Source organism: Aspergillus oryzae, chromosome 8 (genome assembly GCF_000184455.2).
Source record: "Aspergillus oryzae RIB40 DNA, chromosome 8".
In the NCBI taxonomy this organism is placed as follows: Eukaryota; Fungi; Ascomycota; class Eurotiomycetes; order Eurotiales; family Aspergillaceae; genus Aspergillus; species Aspergillus oryzae.
This window is the reverse complement of record NC_036442.1, coordinates 1,810,549-1,830,935: the sequence shown is the minus strand read 5'-3', so window position 1 is coordinate 1,830,935 and position 20,387 is coordinate 1,810,549. Positions and strand designations below refer to the sequence as shown.

General features: G+C 48.3%; 8 protein-coding genes across 8 annotated transcripts; 4 read left to right on the top strand and 4 right to left on the bottom strand.

Moving 5' to 3' along the window:
- Window positions 1-272: 272 nt before the first annotated feature.
- Window positions 273-1,418, bottom strand: AO090010000594 (putative MFS transporter; the record flags this gene model as incomplete). Its single annotated transcript, XM_023233582.1, has 5 exons — window positions 273-298; window positions 703-802; window positions 865-960; window positions 1,039-1,164; window positions 1,227-1,418. 5 exons carry the CDS (start codon window positions 1,416-1,418, stop codon window positions 273-275), a joined length of 540 nt encoding a protein of 179 aa, XP_023094244.1.
- A 1,660-nt stretch (window positions 1,419-3,078) lies between these two features.
- Window positions 3,079-6,641, bottom strand: AO090010000595 (uncharacterized protein; the record flags this gene model as incomplete). Its single annotated transcript, XM_023233581.1, is given in 7 exon segments — window positions 3,079-3,401; window positions 3,455-3,735; window positions 3,829-4,396; window positions 4,415-5,591; window positions 5,646-6,441; window positions 6,500-6,576; window positions 6,627-6,641. The coding sequence occupies 7 exon segments, from the start codon at window positions 6,639-6,641 to the stop codon at window positions 3,079-3,081; spliced, it is 3,237 nt and encodes a 1,078-aa protein (XP_023094245.1).
- Window positions 6,642-7,504: 863 nt separating this feature from the next.
- Window positions 7,505-8,698, top strand: AO090010000596 (uncharacterized protein; the record flags this gene model as incomplete). Its single annotated transcript, XM_023233580.1, has 1 exon — window positions 7,505-8,698. One exon carries the CDS (start codon window positions 7,505-7,507, stop codon window positions 8,696-8,698), a length of 1,194 nt encoding a protein of 397 aa, XP_023094246.1.
- Window positions 8,699-9,398: 700 nt separating this feature from the next.
- AO090010000597 (acetyl/propionyl/methylcrotonyl-CoA carboxylase subunit alpha) lies at window positions 9,399-11,164 on the top strand (the record flags this gene model as incomplete). Its single annotated transcript, XM_023233579.1, has 2 exons — window positions 9,399-10,301; window positions 10,343-11,164. The coding sequence occupies 2 exons, from the start codon at window positions 9,399-9,401 to the stop codon at window positions 11,162-11,164; spliced, it is 1,725 nt and encodes a 574-aa protein (XP_023094247.1).
- A 1,509-nt stretch (window positions 11,165-12,673) lies between these two features.
- AO090010000598 (isopenicillin N synthase family dioxygenase) lies at window positions 12,674-13,762 on the top strand (the record flags this gene model as incomplete). Its single annotated transcript, XM_001827514.3, has 3 exons — window positions 12,674-12,829; window positions 12,880-13,044; window positions 13,097-13,762. 3 exons carry the CDS (start codon window positions 12,674-12,676, stop codon window positions 13,760-13,762), a joined length of 987 nt encoding a protein of 328 aa, XP_001827566.1.
- A 544-nt stretch (window positions 13,763-14,306) lies between these two features.
- AO090010000599 (serine hydrolase domain-containing protein) lies at window positions 14,307-16,225 on the bottom strand (the record flags this gene model as incomplete). Its single annotated transcript, XM_023233578.1, has 3 exons — window positions 14,307-15,111; window positions 15,165-15,396; window positions 15,652-16,225. The coding sequence occupies 3 exons, from the start codon at window positions 16,223-16,225 to the stop codon at window positions 14,307-14,309; spliced, it is 1,611 nt and encodes a 536-aa protein (XP_023094248.1).
- A 1,405-nt stretch (window positions 16,226-17,630) lies between these two features.
- Window positions 17,631-18,605, bottom strand: AO090010000600 (Zn(II)2Cys6 transcription factor; the record flags this gene model as incomplete). Its single annotated transcript, XM_001827516.1, has 4 exons — window positions 17,631-17,856; window positions 17,910-18,338; window positions 18,392-18,463; window positions 18,520-18,605. The coding sequence occupies 4 exons, from the start codon at window positions 18,603-18,605 to the stop codon at window positions 17,631-17,633; spliced, it is 813 nt and encodes a 270-aa protein (XP_001827568.1).
- Window positions 18,606-19,314: 709 nt separating this feature from the next.
- Window positions 19,315-20,022, top strand: AO090010000601 (uncharacterized protein; the record flags this gene model as incomplete). Its single annotated transcript, XM_023233577.1, has 2 exons — window positions 19,315-19,881; window positions 19,984-20,022. 2 exons carry the CDS (start codon window positions 19,315-19,317, stop codon window positions 20,020-20,022), a joined length of 606 nt encoding a protein of 201 aa, XP_023094249.1.
- Between the last annotated feature and the right edge of the window lie 365 nt (window positions 20,023-20,387).

Genomic DNA, 20,387 nt, shown 5'->3' with positions numbered 1-20,387 from the left:
CGCTTGTTTCCTTCGCCTTCTCGAGCTGCCTGGTCGGACTGGTACGCTACTTGTTCCTCGGGCGTCATCGCATTCCACTTCTTCTCTTTCTGTCGATTGAGGTAACGGAGGAACTCCCTCTGCACCACAAACACTACCAGTGAGAAGGCACAAATCGAAATGAGCACCTTGTTGCCAGTGAAGTAGTACGGCTTGTCGCTGTCGCGATAGATCTCTGTTTTGGCGTCAGTCAGCTCGACTATTCCCAACCTTTGTGTTCGCTCGGGCGGTACTTACGAGACGAGATGACGGATCCCACCTGTACAATCACATTGTACGTTGCAGCCGTGATGGCTCGCTTCTTCACGTCGAATGTGTTCTCCGAAATCCAAGCCGACACAATCGGGTGAAAGTACGGATACCCGGAGATCAAGGTGGTGATGGTGAACCGGCCCCATTCGCGGCCCCCGTTTGGTAGAGCGAGCATTGCCGCCAGTAATGGCAAGGACCAGAACTCGCCAACAAGACAGTGGAATGATCGCTCACCGAAATACTCACTACTCTTTGACAAGGCCAGCATGAGGATAATCTGGAGCACTGCTGATGGGATGGAGAGCATGTTAGAGTCGAAGGTGGAAAACCCGATTCGTTTTAGGGTTAGTGATAGATATGATTGGACGGGGCTTTGCGGGATATAGGCGACAAGGCCGATGAGGTACAGACCCCACATGGACTTGTCGCTCCAGGCACGCAGTACGTCACTGAGGGTTGCGCTTTCGTGGATGTTGGTGAGGCCTTTCGATGGGTCGTCGCGGAGCAGGCGCTTCAATCGTACAGGTTAGCCAACAAAACGAAGAGAAGAATAGTTTGTACGAAGGTACATACGTTGATCATGATCACCTCTTGGCGCTCGGTGTACCATGGTCTGGGAACGAGAACGCTCTTCGTGTTGGTTGGGGAGCTTGGAAGGTAGAGGATGCTCTGTACAATCGGGTCAGCTTCTATCTTCGTATATACCCATTCATACCCCGACGCGTCTTAGGAAAAGATGATTCATACCACTAGACCAATGAGGAAAGTCAAGAGACCCTCAATCAGGAAAAGCCAGAACCAGCCTGTCTTTCCGTGAACTCCACGCATCTCCAAAATACCTGCGGCAAGCAGAGACGAGATAATGCGAGCAACCTGTCGGATGTTAGCTATGCCATCCTGCGTCAGACGGCAACCTATGACCACTTGTGACTTACGTTCAATGTCGACCAGAAGAAAGCGAGCCGCACACTCAACTCCTTCGTTTTGTAGAAGTACGTTGCAAACAGAATAGTACCAGGGATGAAACCACCCTCAAACGCCCCGATTAAGGCACGGGTAACATAAAAGCTGGCCCTGCCGGTCATCCATGCCTGCGTCCAAGACACTATGGACCACAGCATCATCATGATCGGCAAAACGCGTCTGAATCCATATCGCTTGATAAGAAGCTGTGCGGGGAATTCGGTCGTTAGGAAGCAAATCAATTGGATTGTTGTTCCCTGAAAATCATTGTCAGTAAAATCTCATAGCATTAGAAGGGTATATAGTTCGCATACATTGTTGTAATCATTCGACGAGAGGTTCAAGTCAACGAGTAGATTATCCGTGAGTGCGTTGGATAAATTGCCACGGTCCAGTTGCAGACCAAAGAACTTCACGTTGTCAGCGCTGATCTCAGTCGAATTCCATCGTAGCGAAGTCAATAATTACCATGACACAGACCCATGTCAGAAACAAGAGATCCGTTTTCCACACAACCGCTCTCTCTTCCTTCTCCGTCCAAGAAGCCGTCGGGTCAAACCGGTGATAACCTTCGAAGGACTCGTGCGGCGCTGTAACGTAGGAGAGGTTCTCCTGTCCAACGGCAATAGATGCCTTTGAGCTGTCATCGTCGAATGGCGCTGTCGTCTGCTCCTTAGGACCTTTGTCGGCCCGTTCGATATCGGCCATTTTGAATGATCGCCTTCCTCCTGTGTGGTTCTACCCTTGTCAATTAGAAGGTAAAGATGAAAACGACCAACAGGGTACACCAAGCCCGTGAGAGAAGAAGAACGTCACCTCCATTCCGGGAGGGCGGCATTGGACATTATTATATAGAGCCGGCATACCACCCTTAAACCATACAATTCTACCGTATCGCACCATTTTAATTTTAACCAGAGCGTACGGAATACATGAACACTCATCCGCCGCACGGCAGTTTGTAGTACACGTCTACACATTCATCGTACAATATGGCCAATCGAGGGTCTGGCGGGGGCTTTGCATCACTGTGCCTTCCGAGCACATCATCGGCTAGCTTGCGTTTTGGCTTTTGGCGCCTTACTGGGTTTGTTTAGCTTGCCGAGGGGTTTTGATATATATTTTCTTTTTCTGGTTTTAATTCTCAATTATTCTATCGTGTATCAACCCGGTATTACCATTGGTAGAGGACATAATCCCTCCATGTTTTCAAATGCTAACAGCCGTTGAATGTTTTTTGCGGGGTTACAGGATAGCCGGCGGTAGTTCCCCAGATTGTTCCTCGGATTGACTGCTTCTGGCTATTCAAAGAAGGAAGATTGGCCAATACTTGTTCGGTCTAGTCTAGTCTAGTGGACCAGAACGAGAGTGCATAGGGTTTCTTTTGCTTGGCAGGTTGCCTTCCGAAATTTTCACCGACGCCCCACAAACCCCTGTCTCGGCTTCGCAGTGGGGAATTCGATCACGGTACTCGTCAAAGGTAGTTCTTTGCCTGGATGCAATGAACCATGTGGTCGCCGTTATTCAGGGGACCGTGGGTTATTGTTTGATTTTCATAACGGAGCACGCAAAGATAACATATATTGTTCTCGGTTGTGGAGGGTGTTCACATGGGTAACGTATATTTTTACGGGAGGCTAGACTGTTCGGTGAGAATATTGGTAGAAGGAACTAGCGGAGTATAGCCTAGGTGAATATAATTCTACGAGCAGTTATGTGCTGTTTACCACTATGCATGCATGGATAGTACGGATATTAAGACTCAAATGGAGGAACGTATAGCCAAGACAGGTAGTAGAATTACATCACGAGGTTCAGCGAAACCTAATCACTAAATACGCAACAACCCGATATAACTACCACACATACTGCCAAGCCCATGATATTCAAGCCAGGGTTGTTTGCGAAAGTATAGAAGTCTAACACATCTTTACCATTCCGGATAGTGCATTGTGTGCCATGCTGTTGTTCATCACTGCAGGTAAATTCCAGCCCATCCATCGCGTATGGCACAACATTAGCCATGGCGAATTTTGAGGGGAGGATATAAGACACGATTTGAAAAACCCTTGGTAAAGATGTACTGAGAAGGCCTGCAAACAACCAGTTTATGGATAGCACTATCGGAGCCAAGGTAGCACTGATACCTATTATCCAGTTAACATATGTAATGCAATTGGGGAAAAGGTGGTGTGCATACCTATATTATCGAAAAAAGAAAGAAGTATAATACCGAGAGACTCGCCACAGTTGAGAATCGCGAATATGTTGAACGATGAAACAAGAAGCATGGTGAAGGTGCGCTTAATCGGCGGGCCGAATGTGAATATCGCACCAGAAACCAGGGCTGTAAAGATCTCTGTTGGTAGCTCTAGACATGTATATTGCACTAGGAAACATGTTGCGGTCATACATCCGTCCTTTCGTTCATCCTTAAAGGTATCGCGCTCTCCCGGGTATACAATAATGTTTGCAGGAGGCCTATGTTCGGATCCGAGTTAGCGCGGATGTGGGTATCAAAGGGAGTTGGATCGGGGAGAGAGCAAACCTGCAAGGATAATGGCTAGGAGCTACTGGAGAAGACCGATTCTTGTTTGTACGGAGTTACTGTCACTTGAAAGGGGAGCTGTGAACATAACAAAGGTAATTGTCATGCCAGGAGCTTGAACTAAGCGTGATAGGAGAAGAAATGGCCGCCTAGTCAAACCAAGAGCCGAGCGGCGCAATGCTAAAGGAAAAAGTGTTCGAAATGGGTTAATGTTCTTTGCAAATGCTCTTTGTTCTAACAAGGTCATTGACAGTGGGGGTGTGTCTTGTATAGTTGATTGAGTGACAGCATGTCCATCGATCAGCTGCTGCACCCTAGCGCGACTCGAAGTTTCTCGGTTGTCTCGATGGTCTACCGTGACTAAATCAATGATAAAGTCACACGAGTTCATTGAATCTGGACATTCAAAGCCATGAGTGTGGAAATAGTGTAATATATCTTCTCCACGGCCAGCGAAGACGGGGGAGCCGTCAGACGCAAGGAGGTGAATGTTCGAAAAGAAAGGAAAAATATCTGAGCGTGGCTGATGGATACTGCAGATTACAGTCCGACCTTCCTCCGATAGATTCTTTAACTTCTTCAAGATCCTCCCGGCTGTTTATACGTCTAGACCTGATGTCGGTTCATCCAGTATCAAAATTCTCGGGTCAGTCAAAAGCTGAATACCTATTGAAACCCGTCTCTTCTCGCCACCACTAATACCCGTTTGTTTTCCATCTCCAACGATAGTCTCCGCACAAGAGGTCAAGCCCATTGTACGAATAATAGAGTCAACTTTGGAATATCTTTGCTCTTTTGTTATCCATCTTGGTAATCTCAGCCCTGCAGCGAAAAGTAGGGTTTCTCGGACAGTCAGGAAAGGTTGTAAATTATCCGACTGGGACACATAGGAGCACATAGCTCTGATCGTAGAAGGCCGTAGTCTATGGCTATTGTAGAACACTTGGCCTTGTCTTCGATATCTCTGAGGTAGGCGCGCTGTGATAGCGTGTAATAGAGTGGTCTTCCCGCTCCCAGAAGGCCCCATTATTATACTAAGCTCACCGTGTCTGAATGTGGTGTTGACTGGTTTAAGTATTGGCCGTTCGTAACTGGGACCCAGAAAGGCTTTTATGTTCCGCCTGGTAAGAATTAGAGCATACCTGGTTAGTTGGATATCCACACCTGGAGTGTGTGGAGTTGAGCTGAGAGGAAGAAGCTCCATATTTTGAATGACGACGGAGCTGTGGCTGGACTGGGGATCTGAAGTCATGACAGCTCCCATTCGAGGGCGATGAAGTATTAGAGCAGCCACCAGAGTGTAGGAAACAAGAAAACCCAAAGAGGCCACAACAGGTTGCCAGATCCACTCGCGTGGAATTCCTAGGCTTGAAATGATATCTTTCCCGTAAGACCCTGTACACTCACCTGTCGGAGGATTGGCGACACTTGTACAATTATATAGATGCCCGCGTGGCGTCTGCTTCGGGCCAACGAACTCAATGGCGCATACAGCGCTATAAAGATAAAAGTTATGAGCTGTCCATTTTGACCATCGGAGCCAGGTTGATATCTGGTCTACATGTATTAAATAGCCCCCAGAGAGGCTTTGCAGCGTGTAAATCAAATTTCCGATAAGACCAGCGATTGCAAAATCACGGGATAGTGCAATCGCAAGGATAGCGGCGGCGAGAGAAATGTATGTGGCCAAAATCATTACCAGCAAGAAAAGGAAAGGTTCGGCGACAGAGCGCCGTAGACCAACTAGGAAGTAAAAGACTATCGATGATATGGCAGGTCCTGGGATATCCTAAAGAGCAAGCCGCGCAAGCCTGCGACTTATTAAGAAAGCTGCAACACTGACCACTGCCTCTTCTCGCTCTCGATCGAACATTTGTATCTCATATGAAAGGCGATATATCTCATAGATTAACATTGGGTACCCGTAGATGTTCAGTAGTGCGAAAAGGGCCCCCTGTCGGGACCAAATTCCTTGGGCGCTGCTATCGACCTGATAGAAAGCTGCGCCTGTCACTATCCCTAGTATAATGGTAATTGACAAGCTACCAAACAAGCTCATAGGGCCCCTTAACGTTGTCCATATAGTGCGCCGAGTAAGTACAGCCAGCTGACGAGAAAGTGGCACGGCTGGGTGGCGGGATATAGCTGAGCCGTATCGCACAACTGAGCCATTGTTCGAGTAAGGTGCGTAGTTATCGGCTACAGTACGCTGAGCTGCTTTCCACTGCTCTTTCAAGTTGTTGATCCTTGCCACTGATCCCATTGGTGAGCCTTCTGCTTCCGCTTCTATGGATACAAGGTCAATCAAGTGCTCAGCTGGATTTTCTGATGCAGATATGGCGTGCCCACATCGTTCAAAGTAACCGCGAATTGAAGAGGTTGAGCCATTGTACAGAACATGGCCTTGAGAGAGTAGTAGGATATGGTCGAATAGCTCCCATATTTCCGGGCGCGGGGTGTGAATTGCCACGATGACGGTGCGGCCTTCTCCTGCTAGGTCTTTCAGCAGCTGAACAATGTGGTGAGCATTGGCTGCATCTAAGCCGGTTTGTGGGCTCGTCGCAGAATAAACAAGAGGGATTCGCTGAGATTTGGACGCCGAGGCTTGTTCTTCTCTTTTCACCAACGCCGCATCCAGCCTAGAGAGAAAGTACGGAAGCTAGCTATATCGTAATAGATTCTGTAGTGTAGTGACACATAATTGTGACAGCATCGTATTCCAAGAAAGAGTTTGATGATCTAAATTGAGTAGTAAGACCACCTATGTAGTTCCGCTTGGAAATTTAGCTTTGGGGTGGTATGCATGCAAGGATAGCATGCCAACGGGAATTACAACCATGTCTGAGTAGGAAATGATCTACCATGGGCTCGCTGGCTGATTGGTACTGAACCTTCCTGCGTGCTGAGACTAAGGATTTTATGGCCAATATCTTAGTTGTGTATGTTTTGAATGGGAAAATCGAACCTCATATGATTGCCATTGAATATCTTCATGATCAGGCGTAAACGACAAGGCAAAGTTAGGTCACATGAAGGGATGGATGGACTCGGATGAACTAGTGGGTTTTCTATTGGTGTAAATCTTGGATTGTTTTTATTTGTTATCTTGCTATGTTTCCTTCCCTCACTATCATGCTCTTCTAAAATAACAATTTCAAAGGTTCAGGGCCGGGCCGCTTTGACACCACTCGGAGAGTTTTAGGTGATGATCCAGCAACCCAAATGTTCTGTGCCGCGGTACCAGAAGTTGCATCTTGGGAAGAGGGCAGAGAAAGGATTAGAAACAATAGAAATGTACTTTGTAAGCAAGAGTATGTTTGCCTTGACCCTAATTCGCTAACCAAACTGTCACCTGATTGTACGATGCTACTTTGCATGAGGAAGTACTGTACTTCATAGGCGGCAAACATTTAGGGCAAACCTATGTCAAGGCTGAGCTGCCTCCCTACCCATCTCTACCTCAGTTGCGATCGCTTGAGCCGAACAGAAATTCGCCCAAGTCTCAAGAGATAGCCCACGAGAGAAAGCCAAGTACCCACCAAGTGGGACCGAACAGTTCTCGCCTACCCTGTAGGTACAATAGCCCAATCAAGAATACGATACACAGCGGAATCAACTATATATACAATCACTGCCAAAAGCTTCTTTAAAATATGTACAGAGAAATTCACTACGACCATTATTCCAATTTGTATTTGCATCATGATGCGGTTTCTTCCCGTCAACTTGACGACAATTCTCGTGGAGCTCCCAGGTCTCGAGGAGACTCTGGCGCTTCTTACCTCACTTCAATCTGAGCCAGTGGTTGGCATAAAAGAGATGATTCCAGCTGCCCGCACTCTGCTCGTTCACTTCGATCCGGAAAGCATAAGCGCAGAAGCCTTGGCAACTGAAGTTAGCAAACGAGACCTTTCAACCATCAACCCCCGATCGGACCGCCAAATAGAAATCCCTGTCCGCTATGACGGCGTGGATCTTGGGAACATTGCAAAGCTGACAGGATTCGACGTGAAGGAGGTTATTCGTCGCCATAAGGAGAGCCAGTTCACTGTGGCATTCTGCGGTTTTGCACCGGGCTTCAGCTACCTGAATGGCGGCGATCCTGCGCTGTACGTGCCGCGGCACCAAACACCACGGACCCGCATCCCAGCTGGCTCGGTAGCTTTGGCGGGGCCCTTTAGCGGCATTCATCCACAGAGCAGTCCAGGAGGGTGGCAGCTCATTGGTACGACATCGGTCAAAATGTGGGACACAAATCGGAGCCCAAGCGCGCTTCTTCAACCGGGTGATCGGGTCAAATTTGTTGAGGTGGATGATGTTCAGACATTTGGAGCTGATGCCACTCCTTCAACTGAAGGTGATAATACTCCTGCTTCTGGTTCAACTGATAGAGAAGAAGAGAAGCCTGCTCTGAGAGAGACGATCGGCACCACCAGTCCACATTTCAAAGTCTTGACGGCGCCAATACCGGCTCTTTTCCAAGATCTCGGTCGTCCCGGTCAAGCGAATAAAGGTGTTTCCGCCTCCGGTGTGTTAGATCGATCGGCATTTCGGGCTGCGAACCGTATAGTGGGAATCCCAGCTGGCACTGGATGCCTTGAACTTACGTTAGGTGGCTTTTCGTTTGAAAGCACCAGTCAGGCGGTGATCGCCTGCACGGGGGCACCTTGTCCCATTACGGTTGAGGATGCGAAAGGCCACAACACAGAGATAACACAAACTCATCGACCAATTGCGCTGGAACCGGGGGATGTCGTGACCTTCGGACAACCACGCACGGGTATGCGAACTTGGCAGTCCGAGGTGGCTTTGAGATCGACCCGATCTTGGGCAGCGTCAGTACCGACACATTGGCTGCCGTGGGGCCCAGTGCTGTCACCGCTGGGTCTGCCCTGATCTGGAAGAACGCAACGCAAGGTCTCAGAAGTGTGTCACTCCACGAAGCCGCAGCTTTTACTCTACCCTCTGCAAATGACGTGGTCATTCTGGATGTAGTGCTTGGCCCTCGCACAGACTGGTTTACAAAGGAAGGCCTGGAAACCTTCCTTCAACAGCGCTGGAAAGTGACGGCAGAGTCCAGTCGGGCTGGAATCCGCTTATCGGGAAATGTTTCCATCGAGCGCAAAGACGACAAGGCAGAACTACCAAGCGAGGGCACCGTCACCGGGGCTATTCAGGTGCCCCACAATGGTCAGCCTGTACTATTTCTTGCCGATCATCCACTAACCGGTGGATACCCAGTCATTGGCACTGTTGCTGAATATCATCTGGATCTCACTGGTCAGCTTCCTGTCAACACAATGGTACAATTTCGCCCTATTGCCCCCTGGTCGGAAATTCAGCCGCAACACGATCTGGCCCAAACTGTATAAGAAAAAATTCCTTTCTTAGCAGTGATTTGCATGGTCGGTGAAGACTATCTTTCTATCTGTCATGAATATATACGCGATGGGTAGGTATACAGAAAAGTTTGACATGCAAAAGAGGTCGCGGATATTGACCGACTTTTAGATTCAGAAAATCCCAACTCGCTTATTTGGGTCGATACTTTTTGCACCTTTCGGTCGTACACGGTCCACCCTAAACCAAAACCACAATGAGAAAAGAATTGAAGAAAGTACTGATTGCGAATCGCGGGGAGATCGCCATCCGCATTATCCGAGCTTGCTGCGATTACGACATCAAATCAGTCGCGGTGTACTCAGACCTAGATGTGGACTCTCCTTTTGTGCGACTAGCCGATGAGGCCTATGGGCTGAAGGGCTTTCAAACAGTCGATACCTATCTTAATATCGACAAGCTTATTGCGGTGGCAAAACGTTCTGGAGCAGATGCCATTCACCCAGGATACGGGTTCTTATCTGAGCGGGCGGAATTCGCCCAGGCAGTCCTAGATGCAGGGTTAACCTGGATCGGGCCCGACCCGAGTGTGATCGAAGCGCTTGGTGACAAGGTCGAGGCGCGACGCATCGCGTTACGGGTCGGTGCACCGCTCGTAGCTGGCAGCAACGGGCCTGTGTCGACAGCAAAGGAAGTGATGGCATTCACCCGAGAGCATGGCCTCCCGATTGTGATCAAGGCTGCCCATGGAGGCGGTGGTCGCGGTCTGAAGGTCGCATGGACTATGGACGAAGTAACAGAATGCTATGGATCTGCCGTGAGGGAAGCCACGGCGGCCTTTGGTCGGGGCGAATGCTTCGTAGAGCGCTTTCTCCACCGTCCTCGACATATTGAGGCTCAGATTCTAGCTGACAAGCATGGTAACGTCGTGGTGGTCGGGACGCGAGATTGCTCCGTACAAAGACGACACCAAAAGCTGATCGAAGAAGCCCCAGCCCCACTTCTCACTACAGAGCAGCAGGAGAAAATTCAGAATGCCGCTCAGTCAATCTGTTCCGCGGCTGGTTATTCGGGTGCAGGAACGGTGGAATTTCTCCTAGGAGTCGACGGCAGTATCTCCTTCCTAGAGGTCAACACCCGACTTCAAGTTGAGCATCCTGTGACGGAGGAGACACAGGGCTTGATTTAGTCGTGGAGCAGTTCCGTATTGCCGAGGGGCTCCCGCTGAGCATCTCGTCCCCGATTCCTCCCCGGGGTCATTCTATCGAATTCCGCATCAATGCAGAAGACCCAGGGCGGGGGTTCCTACCAACGCGAGGGCAAATCACGACATTTCAACCCCCATCCGGCCCCGGTATCCGCCTGGACAGTGGTGTTGTCCAAGGCTCGACGATCCCGGCGGTTTACGACTCCCTGATGGCGAAGCTGATCCTCTCTGGTGCAACCCGTGAACAGGCACTACGTCGCGCCCGTCGTGCGTTGAAAGAATTCCAGATAAGCGGGGTTGCAACTGTTTTGCCGTTCCATATTGAGACACTTAACTCGAACGACTTCCTAGGTACCGATGGCTTTAATGTGCACACTCGCTGGGTAGAGACCGATTTCGCCGCGACACTAGCTCCTGGTCCACGGCCGGACCCAGTACCCGACCTAGAGCTCATTCGGACTCATTTAGAAATCGATGGCAAGCTCGTCTCGTTGGGCTTACCCAGTATGCTCCTGAGCGGAATTGGGTCAGTAGCAGCTGGTTCATCGGCCAGTGCTCAGCAGAAAAGTGCAAAGAAAGACAACGGAGACATCTTAGCACCGTTGTCTGGAACACTTCGGGCTTTGAAGGTCCCCGACGGAGCTTCCGTCCGCAACGGTGAGTTACTGGCTGTTATGGAGGCGATGAAAATGGAAACACAGGTTACGGCGCCGAGGGATGGGGTTGTCCGCCTTCTCACCAAAGAGGGTGAATATGTGCAGGCAGGGGGGGTGATACTTACGTTTGAGCAAGAAGAACTCATGTTCAAGAATTGAGAGAAACCTTGATACCCCGATTGGATTATGATACTTAATAGGAGCCAGTCACATATAGATACGACTATGTTAGGTCTTGCATTTGTCTTATAAATGGTTACTATATTTTCATCATTGTGTCTCTTGACCGTAGTTCGATCGAGAACCTATACCTAGGCACGGTTAAAGATTGTACAAGTATTGAATATTTAAACCTTCATGCGACCCCTAAATAAGAGTAATAGACAGTATGCACTTTGTTTTACAATTATTAGCTAAATACTCACTATTTAGTAGTTCATTGATTATACTCCTAGGATAATATAGGCAGATAACGATAATTAGTCTCACAATGCGCTCATTTTCATAAGTCCATGGTTAGCCAATGTCAATTATCTCACTCAATGTATATATCGTAGTGATATGTTATTTACTCTCGTGTCCATCCTAGAATGTAGCTGGTATATGTTTGGAATAAGGTGTTTAGAATAATCTAGATTTATAACTATCGGAGCGGAGATATTTAGTATTATCTAGTAATCTAGATCTAAAACTAAAGGGGTAGAATTAATGGATAATTAGGTCTGATTCTTTCTATCTGACTTCTAAGTGTCTACGTGGTCTAAATACTGATTGTAGATTAGGTGATCTCTGGGTAGGCAGGCTGTCTACTAGCCGCATTCGTGATAGCTGTATTATACGGCTGACAGGTTGATCAGGTACCCTGAGCTTTTGGACCCTGGCAGACAGGAAGCCTGTTTACTATAAATATAATACTCAATGTTCCGTCAGCCCTCAGTAGGAGCAAAACTCGTCATAGGATACCCCTCATGAAGCCCATCAACAGCCAATAGATTATACGGCAAGAATGTGAAGGAATGAGAACCCGGAGAAATTTTAATGTATCCATAATATACCACCTGCTGTCTTCGAGGAAGTTCTGACTCTTCGTCAGCTAACTGCCTGAGGATCTGAGCAAGTGGATCTTGAGCTTGTTGAGATAACGTGAAAACACCGAGCTGCCGTTATTAAAGGAAAGTATTCTGAGGAACAAATTCGCTTTCCAAACACCGTATCTAGAATCCAGTTGCCCTCTTCATTTGACATCAATGGAGATTCATGGACGAGATTAGGGTGGTCATGGGATTTGGGGACTCTTATCGACAAAAATGGTCAAGTCATCCCGAACCACCTGCCTTCTCTGCGCCTGAGACCCACAGTTTCTAGGACGTCTATTGGTGCATACGTGGTTGAGGAAGGTCACCTCGGACCCACTCCGACTATCTGGGAAAGAGGAAACTTAAACTTGGAAGGCTTGAGGGTTGATTAGGAAGGCCAAGTGATGATATCAAAATCCTAGGTCTTTGGACATCACCTTCCCGAAGTAATAATCCCCGCGTCAAGATACAATGCAATCATCGTCTAACGGATCTATAAATCGGCCTCCAGGCCCTCCCCAGATGGCCATTGTTGTATCAATCACTCAGAAACATCCACTGATACGAAATCCGCTCTCGACTCACATTCAAAATGTCTGAAGCTCTGGACCTGTCCTTGTTGAAGGGAACTCCCGAACAGAGGGAGCAAATCTCTGCTGAGCTGCTCCATGCCCTCAAGACTCGTGGTGGCGTCAAGCTGAAGAACCACGGGCTTCCGGACAAGCTTGTTCATGAACTGTTCGATTGGGTAAGTTGAGCATCCTTCTTGACTATGAGGCTGGGTCTGATTCTCCCTAGACTCGCAAGTTCTTTGCCCTTCCTCACGAAGACAAAATGCTCGCCAAGCACCCTCCCCAGGCAAACCCAAACCGCGGCTACTGCTATGTTGGACAGGAGTCGATCTCGAGTATCAGTGGTTATGAGAAGGGACTTCCCCAGGGACGTTTTGTTCGTGACATTAAGGTACAGCACTCCCTCACACTATTCAGCCCGCGACGTACTAAGACAAATACAGGAAACAGTCGACTTCGGCTCACCTCGCGATGAGCTCGTAGACAACATCTGGGTACCAGAGGAGAAGCTCCCAGGTTTCCGCAAGTTTATCGAAGACTTCTACGAAACATGCTTCAAGCTCGAACTCGAGATTCTCGCTGCCCTTGCTAGGGCTCTCGGAGTCGACGAAGACCACATGGTATCCTTGCACAACAAAGCCGAGAACGAGTTCCGCATCCTTCACTACCCAGAGGTTCCCGCATCAGAATTGGCCGACGGTACTGCGACACGCATTGCCGAGCACACGGACTTCGGAAGCATCACCATGCTGTTCCAGGACTCTGTTGGCGGGCTCCAGGTAGAGGACCAGCAAAATCCTGGTGTCTTCCGTGGCATTGAGTCAGCGGACAAGACGGAGATCATTTTGAACATTGGCGACTCGATGCAACGACTGACGAACGACACTTTCCGCGCTGCATGCCACCGCGTCACCTATCCGCCCTCTGTTAAGGTTGGTTCGGAGGCAGTTATTCCTGAACGGTACTCCATTGCATACTTTGCGAAGCCGAACCGCTCGGCGTCGCTGTTCCCGTTCAAGGAGTTCATCACGCCTTCGACGCCTTGCCGGTATGAGGACATAAACGCATGGGATTTCCAGAACCTGCGCATTTCCAGACTGTTTAAATGAGCATTGTATTAGTTTTATAGCATGAGTATCTTATCAATTTTGTTCTATTTATGTGTGCCCAATGTTAGCGGATTTACTACTTGTAGAAGTCTACTTGACTCCCGAAAGCGTAAGATGACGTTGATGATTGGCCACTAGAAACAGGAAAGTCTCAAGTAGATATCAGATTTCTTATCTAAGTGTACATCGGAATTTCCCTACGATTGAAATGTGAGGTTTCTAGATATGTCTTTCTGGTCGATTCATTTCTATGTGGCTCTTTGATCATTAACATGATGATTTATGTTCTGTCTTTAAGTGTCAGTTGGCACCACGTCGAGCATCATAGAAGATGTCTGAGCATTGTGGAGAGGTAAAATAGAGCGAGTATTTTGTGAAGCTACACCCGCAGCGTTAACAAGTTTTATACCACTCTAATAACCATTAAACTAAACCATGACGTATACTCCTAGTGACTCTTATGGCCCACAAAAAAGAAACTTCAACGGTCTTAAGTAGCACAGCATGAAAATCAAACTAAAAAAACACACATGATCCCATCAACCTATTTCTTCCTGTTTAAGCGCAGCTCCAAACCAGAAATCTCAACCCCAACGGCGTTTCCACCAGCATCAACCTCAAAAACAAATAAATCCAGCGCACGGCCCTGGTACTTGAACTTATCCACATCCATCCACGAAACGCAAGTCGGCGTGTCAGCATCAGCAAGCTCATTCTTATCCTGCAAAACAGCCCTGAACGACACCCTGGAACCACCTGATGCAGTCTCCGAAACCAGCCCAGTCGGATACAACCGGATACTCAAGGCCGCCGGATCCTCAACCCCAATTAAGGAAGCTAAGGTCTTCCTGAAATCCGTCCCAGTACTGACGAATTTGTCGACAAACATCCCGGGCAACTCATCGACAGAGACAGTGATTGACGAATTAAGCCCAGAAGCCGCCGTATACTGGCCACCGAAGCGAGCGCCCGCCTGTGTAACGGCCGTCTTCATCAACGCGGGTAAGATCACATCACCGATGATATCGGCGTGTGCATTTAAGTCCGGCGCGGAGACGCTATCGGCTGCGAGAACGGTGAAACCGACGTTGTAGTCTGGAACAAGACCTATGTAGGAGCTGTATTGGCCGATGCTGCTGTAATAGGTATAGATGTCTACCATTGAGGTACTGGGATAGTCACCGCTGCTGTAGACGATCCAGGGGTAGCCGAGGGAGTTGGCTGGGTTGGATGTGTGAGAGACAGGTTTCAGCCAGCGGTTTGTTTGGGTTCGGGGTAAGAGGGTTGAGTTGAGGATTGCTTTTCCGGCGGTGGAGAGGTCGGTGATTGTTGAATACATTGAGAGGGCACTATATGTTCATTAGGTTCGTTGTGGGGATGGAATATGGGGTGGGGGACTTACGGTGCTTCGCCTGTATATTGGTTAGACCAGCCGCTGGTTCTGGGGTTTGTTGGAATGAGGCCGGATGAGCTGCTTGAAGGAGTGTGTAGGCTTGTTTTAGTCAGAGACAGTGGCTTAAGGATGCGACTTTCGAGGACGTCGCTGAACGGCTGGCCTGTGATTCTTTCTATAATGTAGCCTAGAATTTGGAATCCAACATTCGAGTAGATGGGGGTTACCCCCGGAGGAGCAACTGGAAGTTGTTGAGCTAAGACGGCGAGCGATCCTGGAAAGCAGATATATTAGGCTGGAATATATAGTATTGAGAGGGATGGTTTCCTACCGGCTTGAGAGCTATTATTGGCTCTGCAGGTACCACTGCTGCCATTGGATGGTGGTAATCCGTCATCGATGCCGTAGCCCTCCTTCCCTATGCCATCAACACAGTCTAGAGGTAGGCTGATTAGCTCACCACGAGATATAATATTGGTGTTTTCAGAATACTCACAGTCCCTAGAAAGGCCTGCCATATGACTGGCTAGTTGGCCAACGGTAATATCTTCCCAATCCACATACCGAACAGGATCTTGTTTTGCGTTCGCAGTCTTCGTAATTGTGGCCAGCTCAGGAAGATACTTTGTCACAGGATCGTGCCAGATGGCATCCCCTGCCTCAACAAGACTAGTCCAGACGGTGAAAATCTGGGTAAGTCCACCGATGCGGTAAATGCTGTCCCGATTCGCATGTTGGATTTTGTTTGATGAGTTCTGCAATGACGGGGCAGTGTAATGATAGTCGAAGAAGAAAGGACTGGGACTCGCAGTTCCTTGGTTGGTGGAGAAAAGTGAAACACTGAACGAGGTGGTGTTGGGAGTGGTATCCCCGTGGGAACCGGACCCTTTTGTATTCTGTTCATCAAATGTCCCGGTAAGATTGGCCAGGGCAGATGTCAATATTGACGAGTTCTTATCGAGGGTGAATGCTGGGAATGGTGGTCCTAAGAGCGGACAAGGAGTAAATGAAGATACACATTGGAAAAGAAAAAGGACGGTGAAAATTATGGTAAGATATACTTTAGACATTGTGACAGAGAATACTACTTATGATGCTCTGATTAGACAATATCATTATTGTCGCATGGGGTTGGATATTTATTTCCTACAGCTCGGGTCGGAGATGGAGCATCCACAAACCCTGAAGCTATCCCGACCCCAGCATCGGGAAGATCGGATCGGCGATGCGACCAAGGCTTGACACAAACGCTAACACAGCCTCGCTCAAAAAGGGAGCCTTACCCACGCGACGAATGGGAGAAAATAGAAATAAAAAGTCATGATAATAAATAGATCAAATAAAGTTTCTAACAGGGTGGTACATATCCAGGTAGAGACTGTTCAATTCTCTGCAGGTTGAATAAGGCGAGACGAAGTTATATCCAATCAGTCATCATTTCAAGACTTGAAGGGAGGAAGAAATCCGCAACCAACTGGAAATCATCCGCCATCAGTGATGGATGCCCCCGCATGTCCAACGGAACAATCGAAGCGTCATACGGCAGTCCAGTTGCAACATCTAGACATACATCATGTCCTCCTGCAATCCCCCGAGGAGGACAGGTTGCTTCTGAGTTACCAAAGTTGCGATTGAACCAACCCTGGATGCGAGAAACGCGGTTCTCAAAGTCAACAAACACATCCCGATCGCCATTCAGATCCACCTGTGTTGTAGATAATGCTCCTAGGCGCTGCCTCAGTTTCTCCAGAGTTTCCGGCCACGCGTGAATCTATGGAACTAGTGCTGCCTTTTCCATCCGTGAAGCTGCGACAACTTGCCTGGAAGCAACCAGTATGCAGAACGCCATCTGTACCCATTGCGTGTTGTTGAACGTCTGTTCACCCCCTGGCGGCAGCTCCATGTACATGTTCAGAATGTTCTCTGCCGCAGTAAGGCCAGAACAGAAGATCTCATCCCACCAAGTCTCGGAGACTAGTGAATATGTCGACCGAGAAGACAGTGCGCTTTGCCGAGAAAGGCTCACTTGGTACAAACATAGCTCTGTGGTATAGAGCTGCATGGCCATGACCGCTGAACGGGAGAGGAAGCAGTTCTCAGCGTATCGTATATGTTATTGCAGGGTTTATGACAATACTCACGAGTTTCATAAAAGCCAACAGGAAGCTGGCTGCGTAGTTTATCCAGGTCCGCTTTAATGTTGCTGACATATAGCTCCGCCGCAGAGCCCGTGCTACCAGCCTCCATGCCGTGTTTCCAAGACAAATTATCAATCTTCTCCGCGACAACCTGCAGGTGAAAGAGGGGCAAGATATATTTGTCATGAGGCGTTGTATCTTCATTGTCTAGAGACTGGCAGCATTGTTCGAGATAGGGTGCTATATTTGGGAAACAAGACGGCTTATGTAAAAGAATCGAAATCCTAGATCATCTCTCTCAGTAAACTCGGTGCATACCTTGGGGGCAATACTAAGCTTACGTGGACGACAGGTAATAACACCCAACAACGGCTCTCTGCTCGTCAAGACCCCAGGATGGTCGAATATATTGTTCGTCGTCTAGCGTATATTCTTTGTTGAACCTGAGCGCCGTCTTCCATGTCTTCGTTTGCGGTGGCCGATCTAACCGTAGCTCGACCATAAGACCTATGGCGAGTTGTAGGAACTGCGTGTAGCGATGGGGTCGCGAGTGGTAATGGGACCTTCGAAAAATAGTTAGAGGATGGGTTTGACAGGTTGTCATAATGTCACTTACCAGGCGAGAAAGACCAGCATTCCCTGGAGTAGCTCAAACGAAACTTCTCCGCTCGTGATCATGCGAGAAGCAATGACCTTCTTGAATTCCCTTCCTAGCAATCTTTGCAGTGGCATGTTGGAATATGCCGCAGATGCCAGGACAGCTAAGAAGAGAAATGGCTTCTGTTGCCGGAGATCTGTAGCTGTGACCTGCGGCGGGATAACAACAAATGGGAAATGTAAAGTCATGTCCGTCCTATAGATATCTATGAAGGATTGCGCAGCTTCCATACTTAGGTAACCTCGCGCAACGACGTCCATGATAGCTTGATCGGCTTCTTCACCGTTTGAGTTGTATGTAGCATTTCCCGGAGTTGTTTGTTTTGCTGAAGTTGATTCACAGTTGGCCATGAGTTCATTGATCTTCGACTCAAGAGCTTCTATCTGTCTACACCGCCAAGTAAGCTTAATATCCCAATAACCTGCATGAGGAGTTCCCACCGATCTTTTTTGAACCCCTTAAAGCGCCGACCGGTCTCACGGTATACACATTGTTTGTTCAAGCGCGCGCACCTACAACGTCAATTAGCTAGAAGAGATAAGCCAGGATATCGCCCCTGGACCCTTACCGAGAGCAAATATCCGACTCTTCACTATTCCGTACACAGCGGACCTTGGACTTGGCACAATTTTGACAGGTGCTGGAGAGCGGCATACTGAATGAAATCTGCGGTGAATGTCTAAAATTCTTCTTATCGGTGCAGCTATCTTTTTGTTTTTTCCAAAATGCAGTCGAGAAATAGAACGTAGATGGGTTCTTGGCGGAGTTTCCTGTGCCATGATCGGACGCGAAGACCTGGAAGTGAGGCTGTGCAGCGCAGCCAACCGGCTACTCGTCTACGTTTCCCCACCTTTAACACCTCTACAGTTTACTTGGAATATCGTTTGTTCAACAACCTCTTATATTATCGCCTTGTATGGTTTTTTTTTTTTTTTTTTTTTTTGACTATTTCTTGGGGATTTTGGGGGCTTTCTTTGTTTTATAAGCTAAAGGTCCTCTGGTTTGAACATCTGATTACCCACTAGTAGGCATTCTGGCTGAATTGACAGGTTTCATCGCCATATATGTATCTTGTACTGTACAACTAAATTAAATACTTTGAACGCTTCAACCATCTGACTGAGAAGTTACGCGAGAAGAACGACCAGTTTAGCGCGGGCGAAATGAAAGATGGGTTGTTTTAAATGCTGGGGTTCTTTCAATCGTAGTGAATGTGAAGTACATGGACGCGAGAACGTTCGAATGCTGTATTTCCTTTTTAGGACGCGCTGTCGCCAGTAGCAAAGTGGGCCTTCATGTACACAGTAAACACGCGTGAACTGTACCAGGAAGAAGATCTGAAGCCAGGCCACTTTTATCCAAAATGGCACCAAACGGTCTTCGCGCCAGCGAGATAGTGAATAATGGACTCCCTGATCTATTCAGAGGCATAAACCACACTACCAACGATGCCACCCACGACCTCCTATTTAACGGGGCATTGATGCCCTGGCCTAACTTCCACCAAGATGTGGAGACAGCTTACTTGAACTTTGCGTGGATCCCCCGTATTATTGACCACCAACAAGCATCTGGGAGGGTGTCAAACTGGAACCTCCAGTTTGAGCAGACCGCGGTCGGTGACGAAACTGGCGTGCAAGGCCGCTGGGGCCAGCATGTAAATCAAGTTATGTCTGCGGTATTTTTATCCCAGAATATCAACATTCAAATCGGTGGCTTCCGAGCCACGACTAGCAGCTATAGCAAGGTCCCGGATATGGCGGGAGCGAGTCGCGCAACAGGCGCTTTACGTTTTGTTGGGGAATTAAAAACTCCCTGGGTTGAACAGCACGTTTTGTCAGAAGCCATGGGCGATGACCACACTTTCAGACATATCCTCGGTGGGTCGGGCTGGGTGCTACCTATGACAACTTGTCTGGACAACTTTAACGTAGGTTTATAGGGCAAATAGCGCAATACATGCAGGGTACCAAGGCAATATATGGGGTCATGTCAACCTACGATGAGGTGATCTTCCTGCGCCAAATGCCAGATCCTACCACGGGCTGGCGACTGGAATAAAGCCCGATAATTCGACACAACGATACCTACGGGCCAGGCGTTACGGTCAGCGTCCGCCAATGCATCTTCCACATTGGAAACCAGGCCCAAACCACCCATACAGCTATGAATAACTTGACAAACTGGGTCAAACGCCTGCCAAAGAAAAAGTAGACCATCGGCCTGAGAGAGGGCGATATGTACCGTTGAGAATGGCGACGATGTATTGGTAGTTTAATTGAAGGCGGAAATCGGTTTGCTGAATAAGGTATGGCCAACTGTAAGAGTGTAGGAAATATTCAACTGTGCGCAGGTTGTTTAATTGTCGCTGAAGGCAATATCTATCAGCTGGGATAAGTTCTCAGTCTTATTGCACTTTGAAAGCTATCCTTGTTG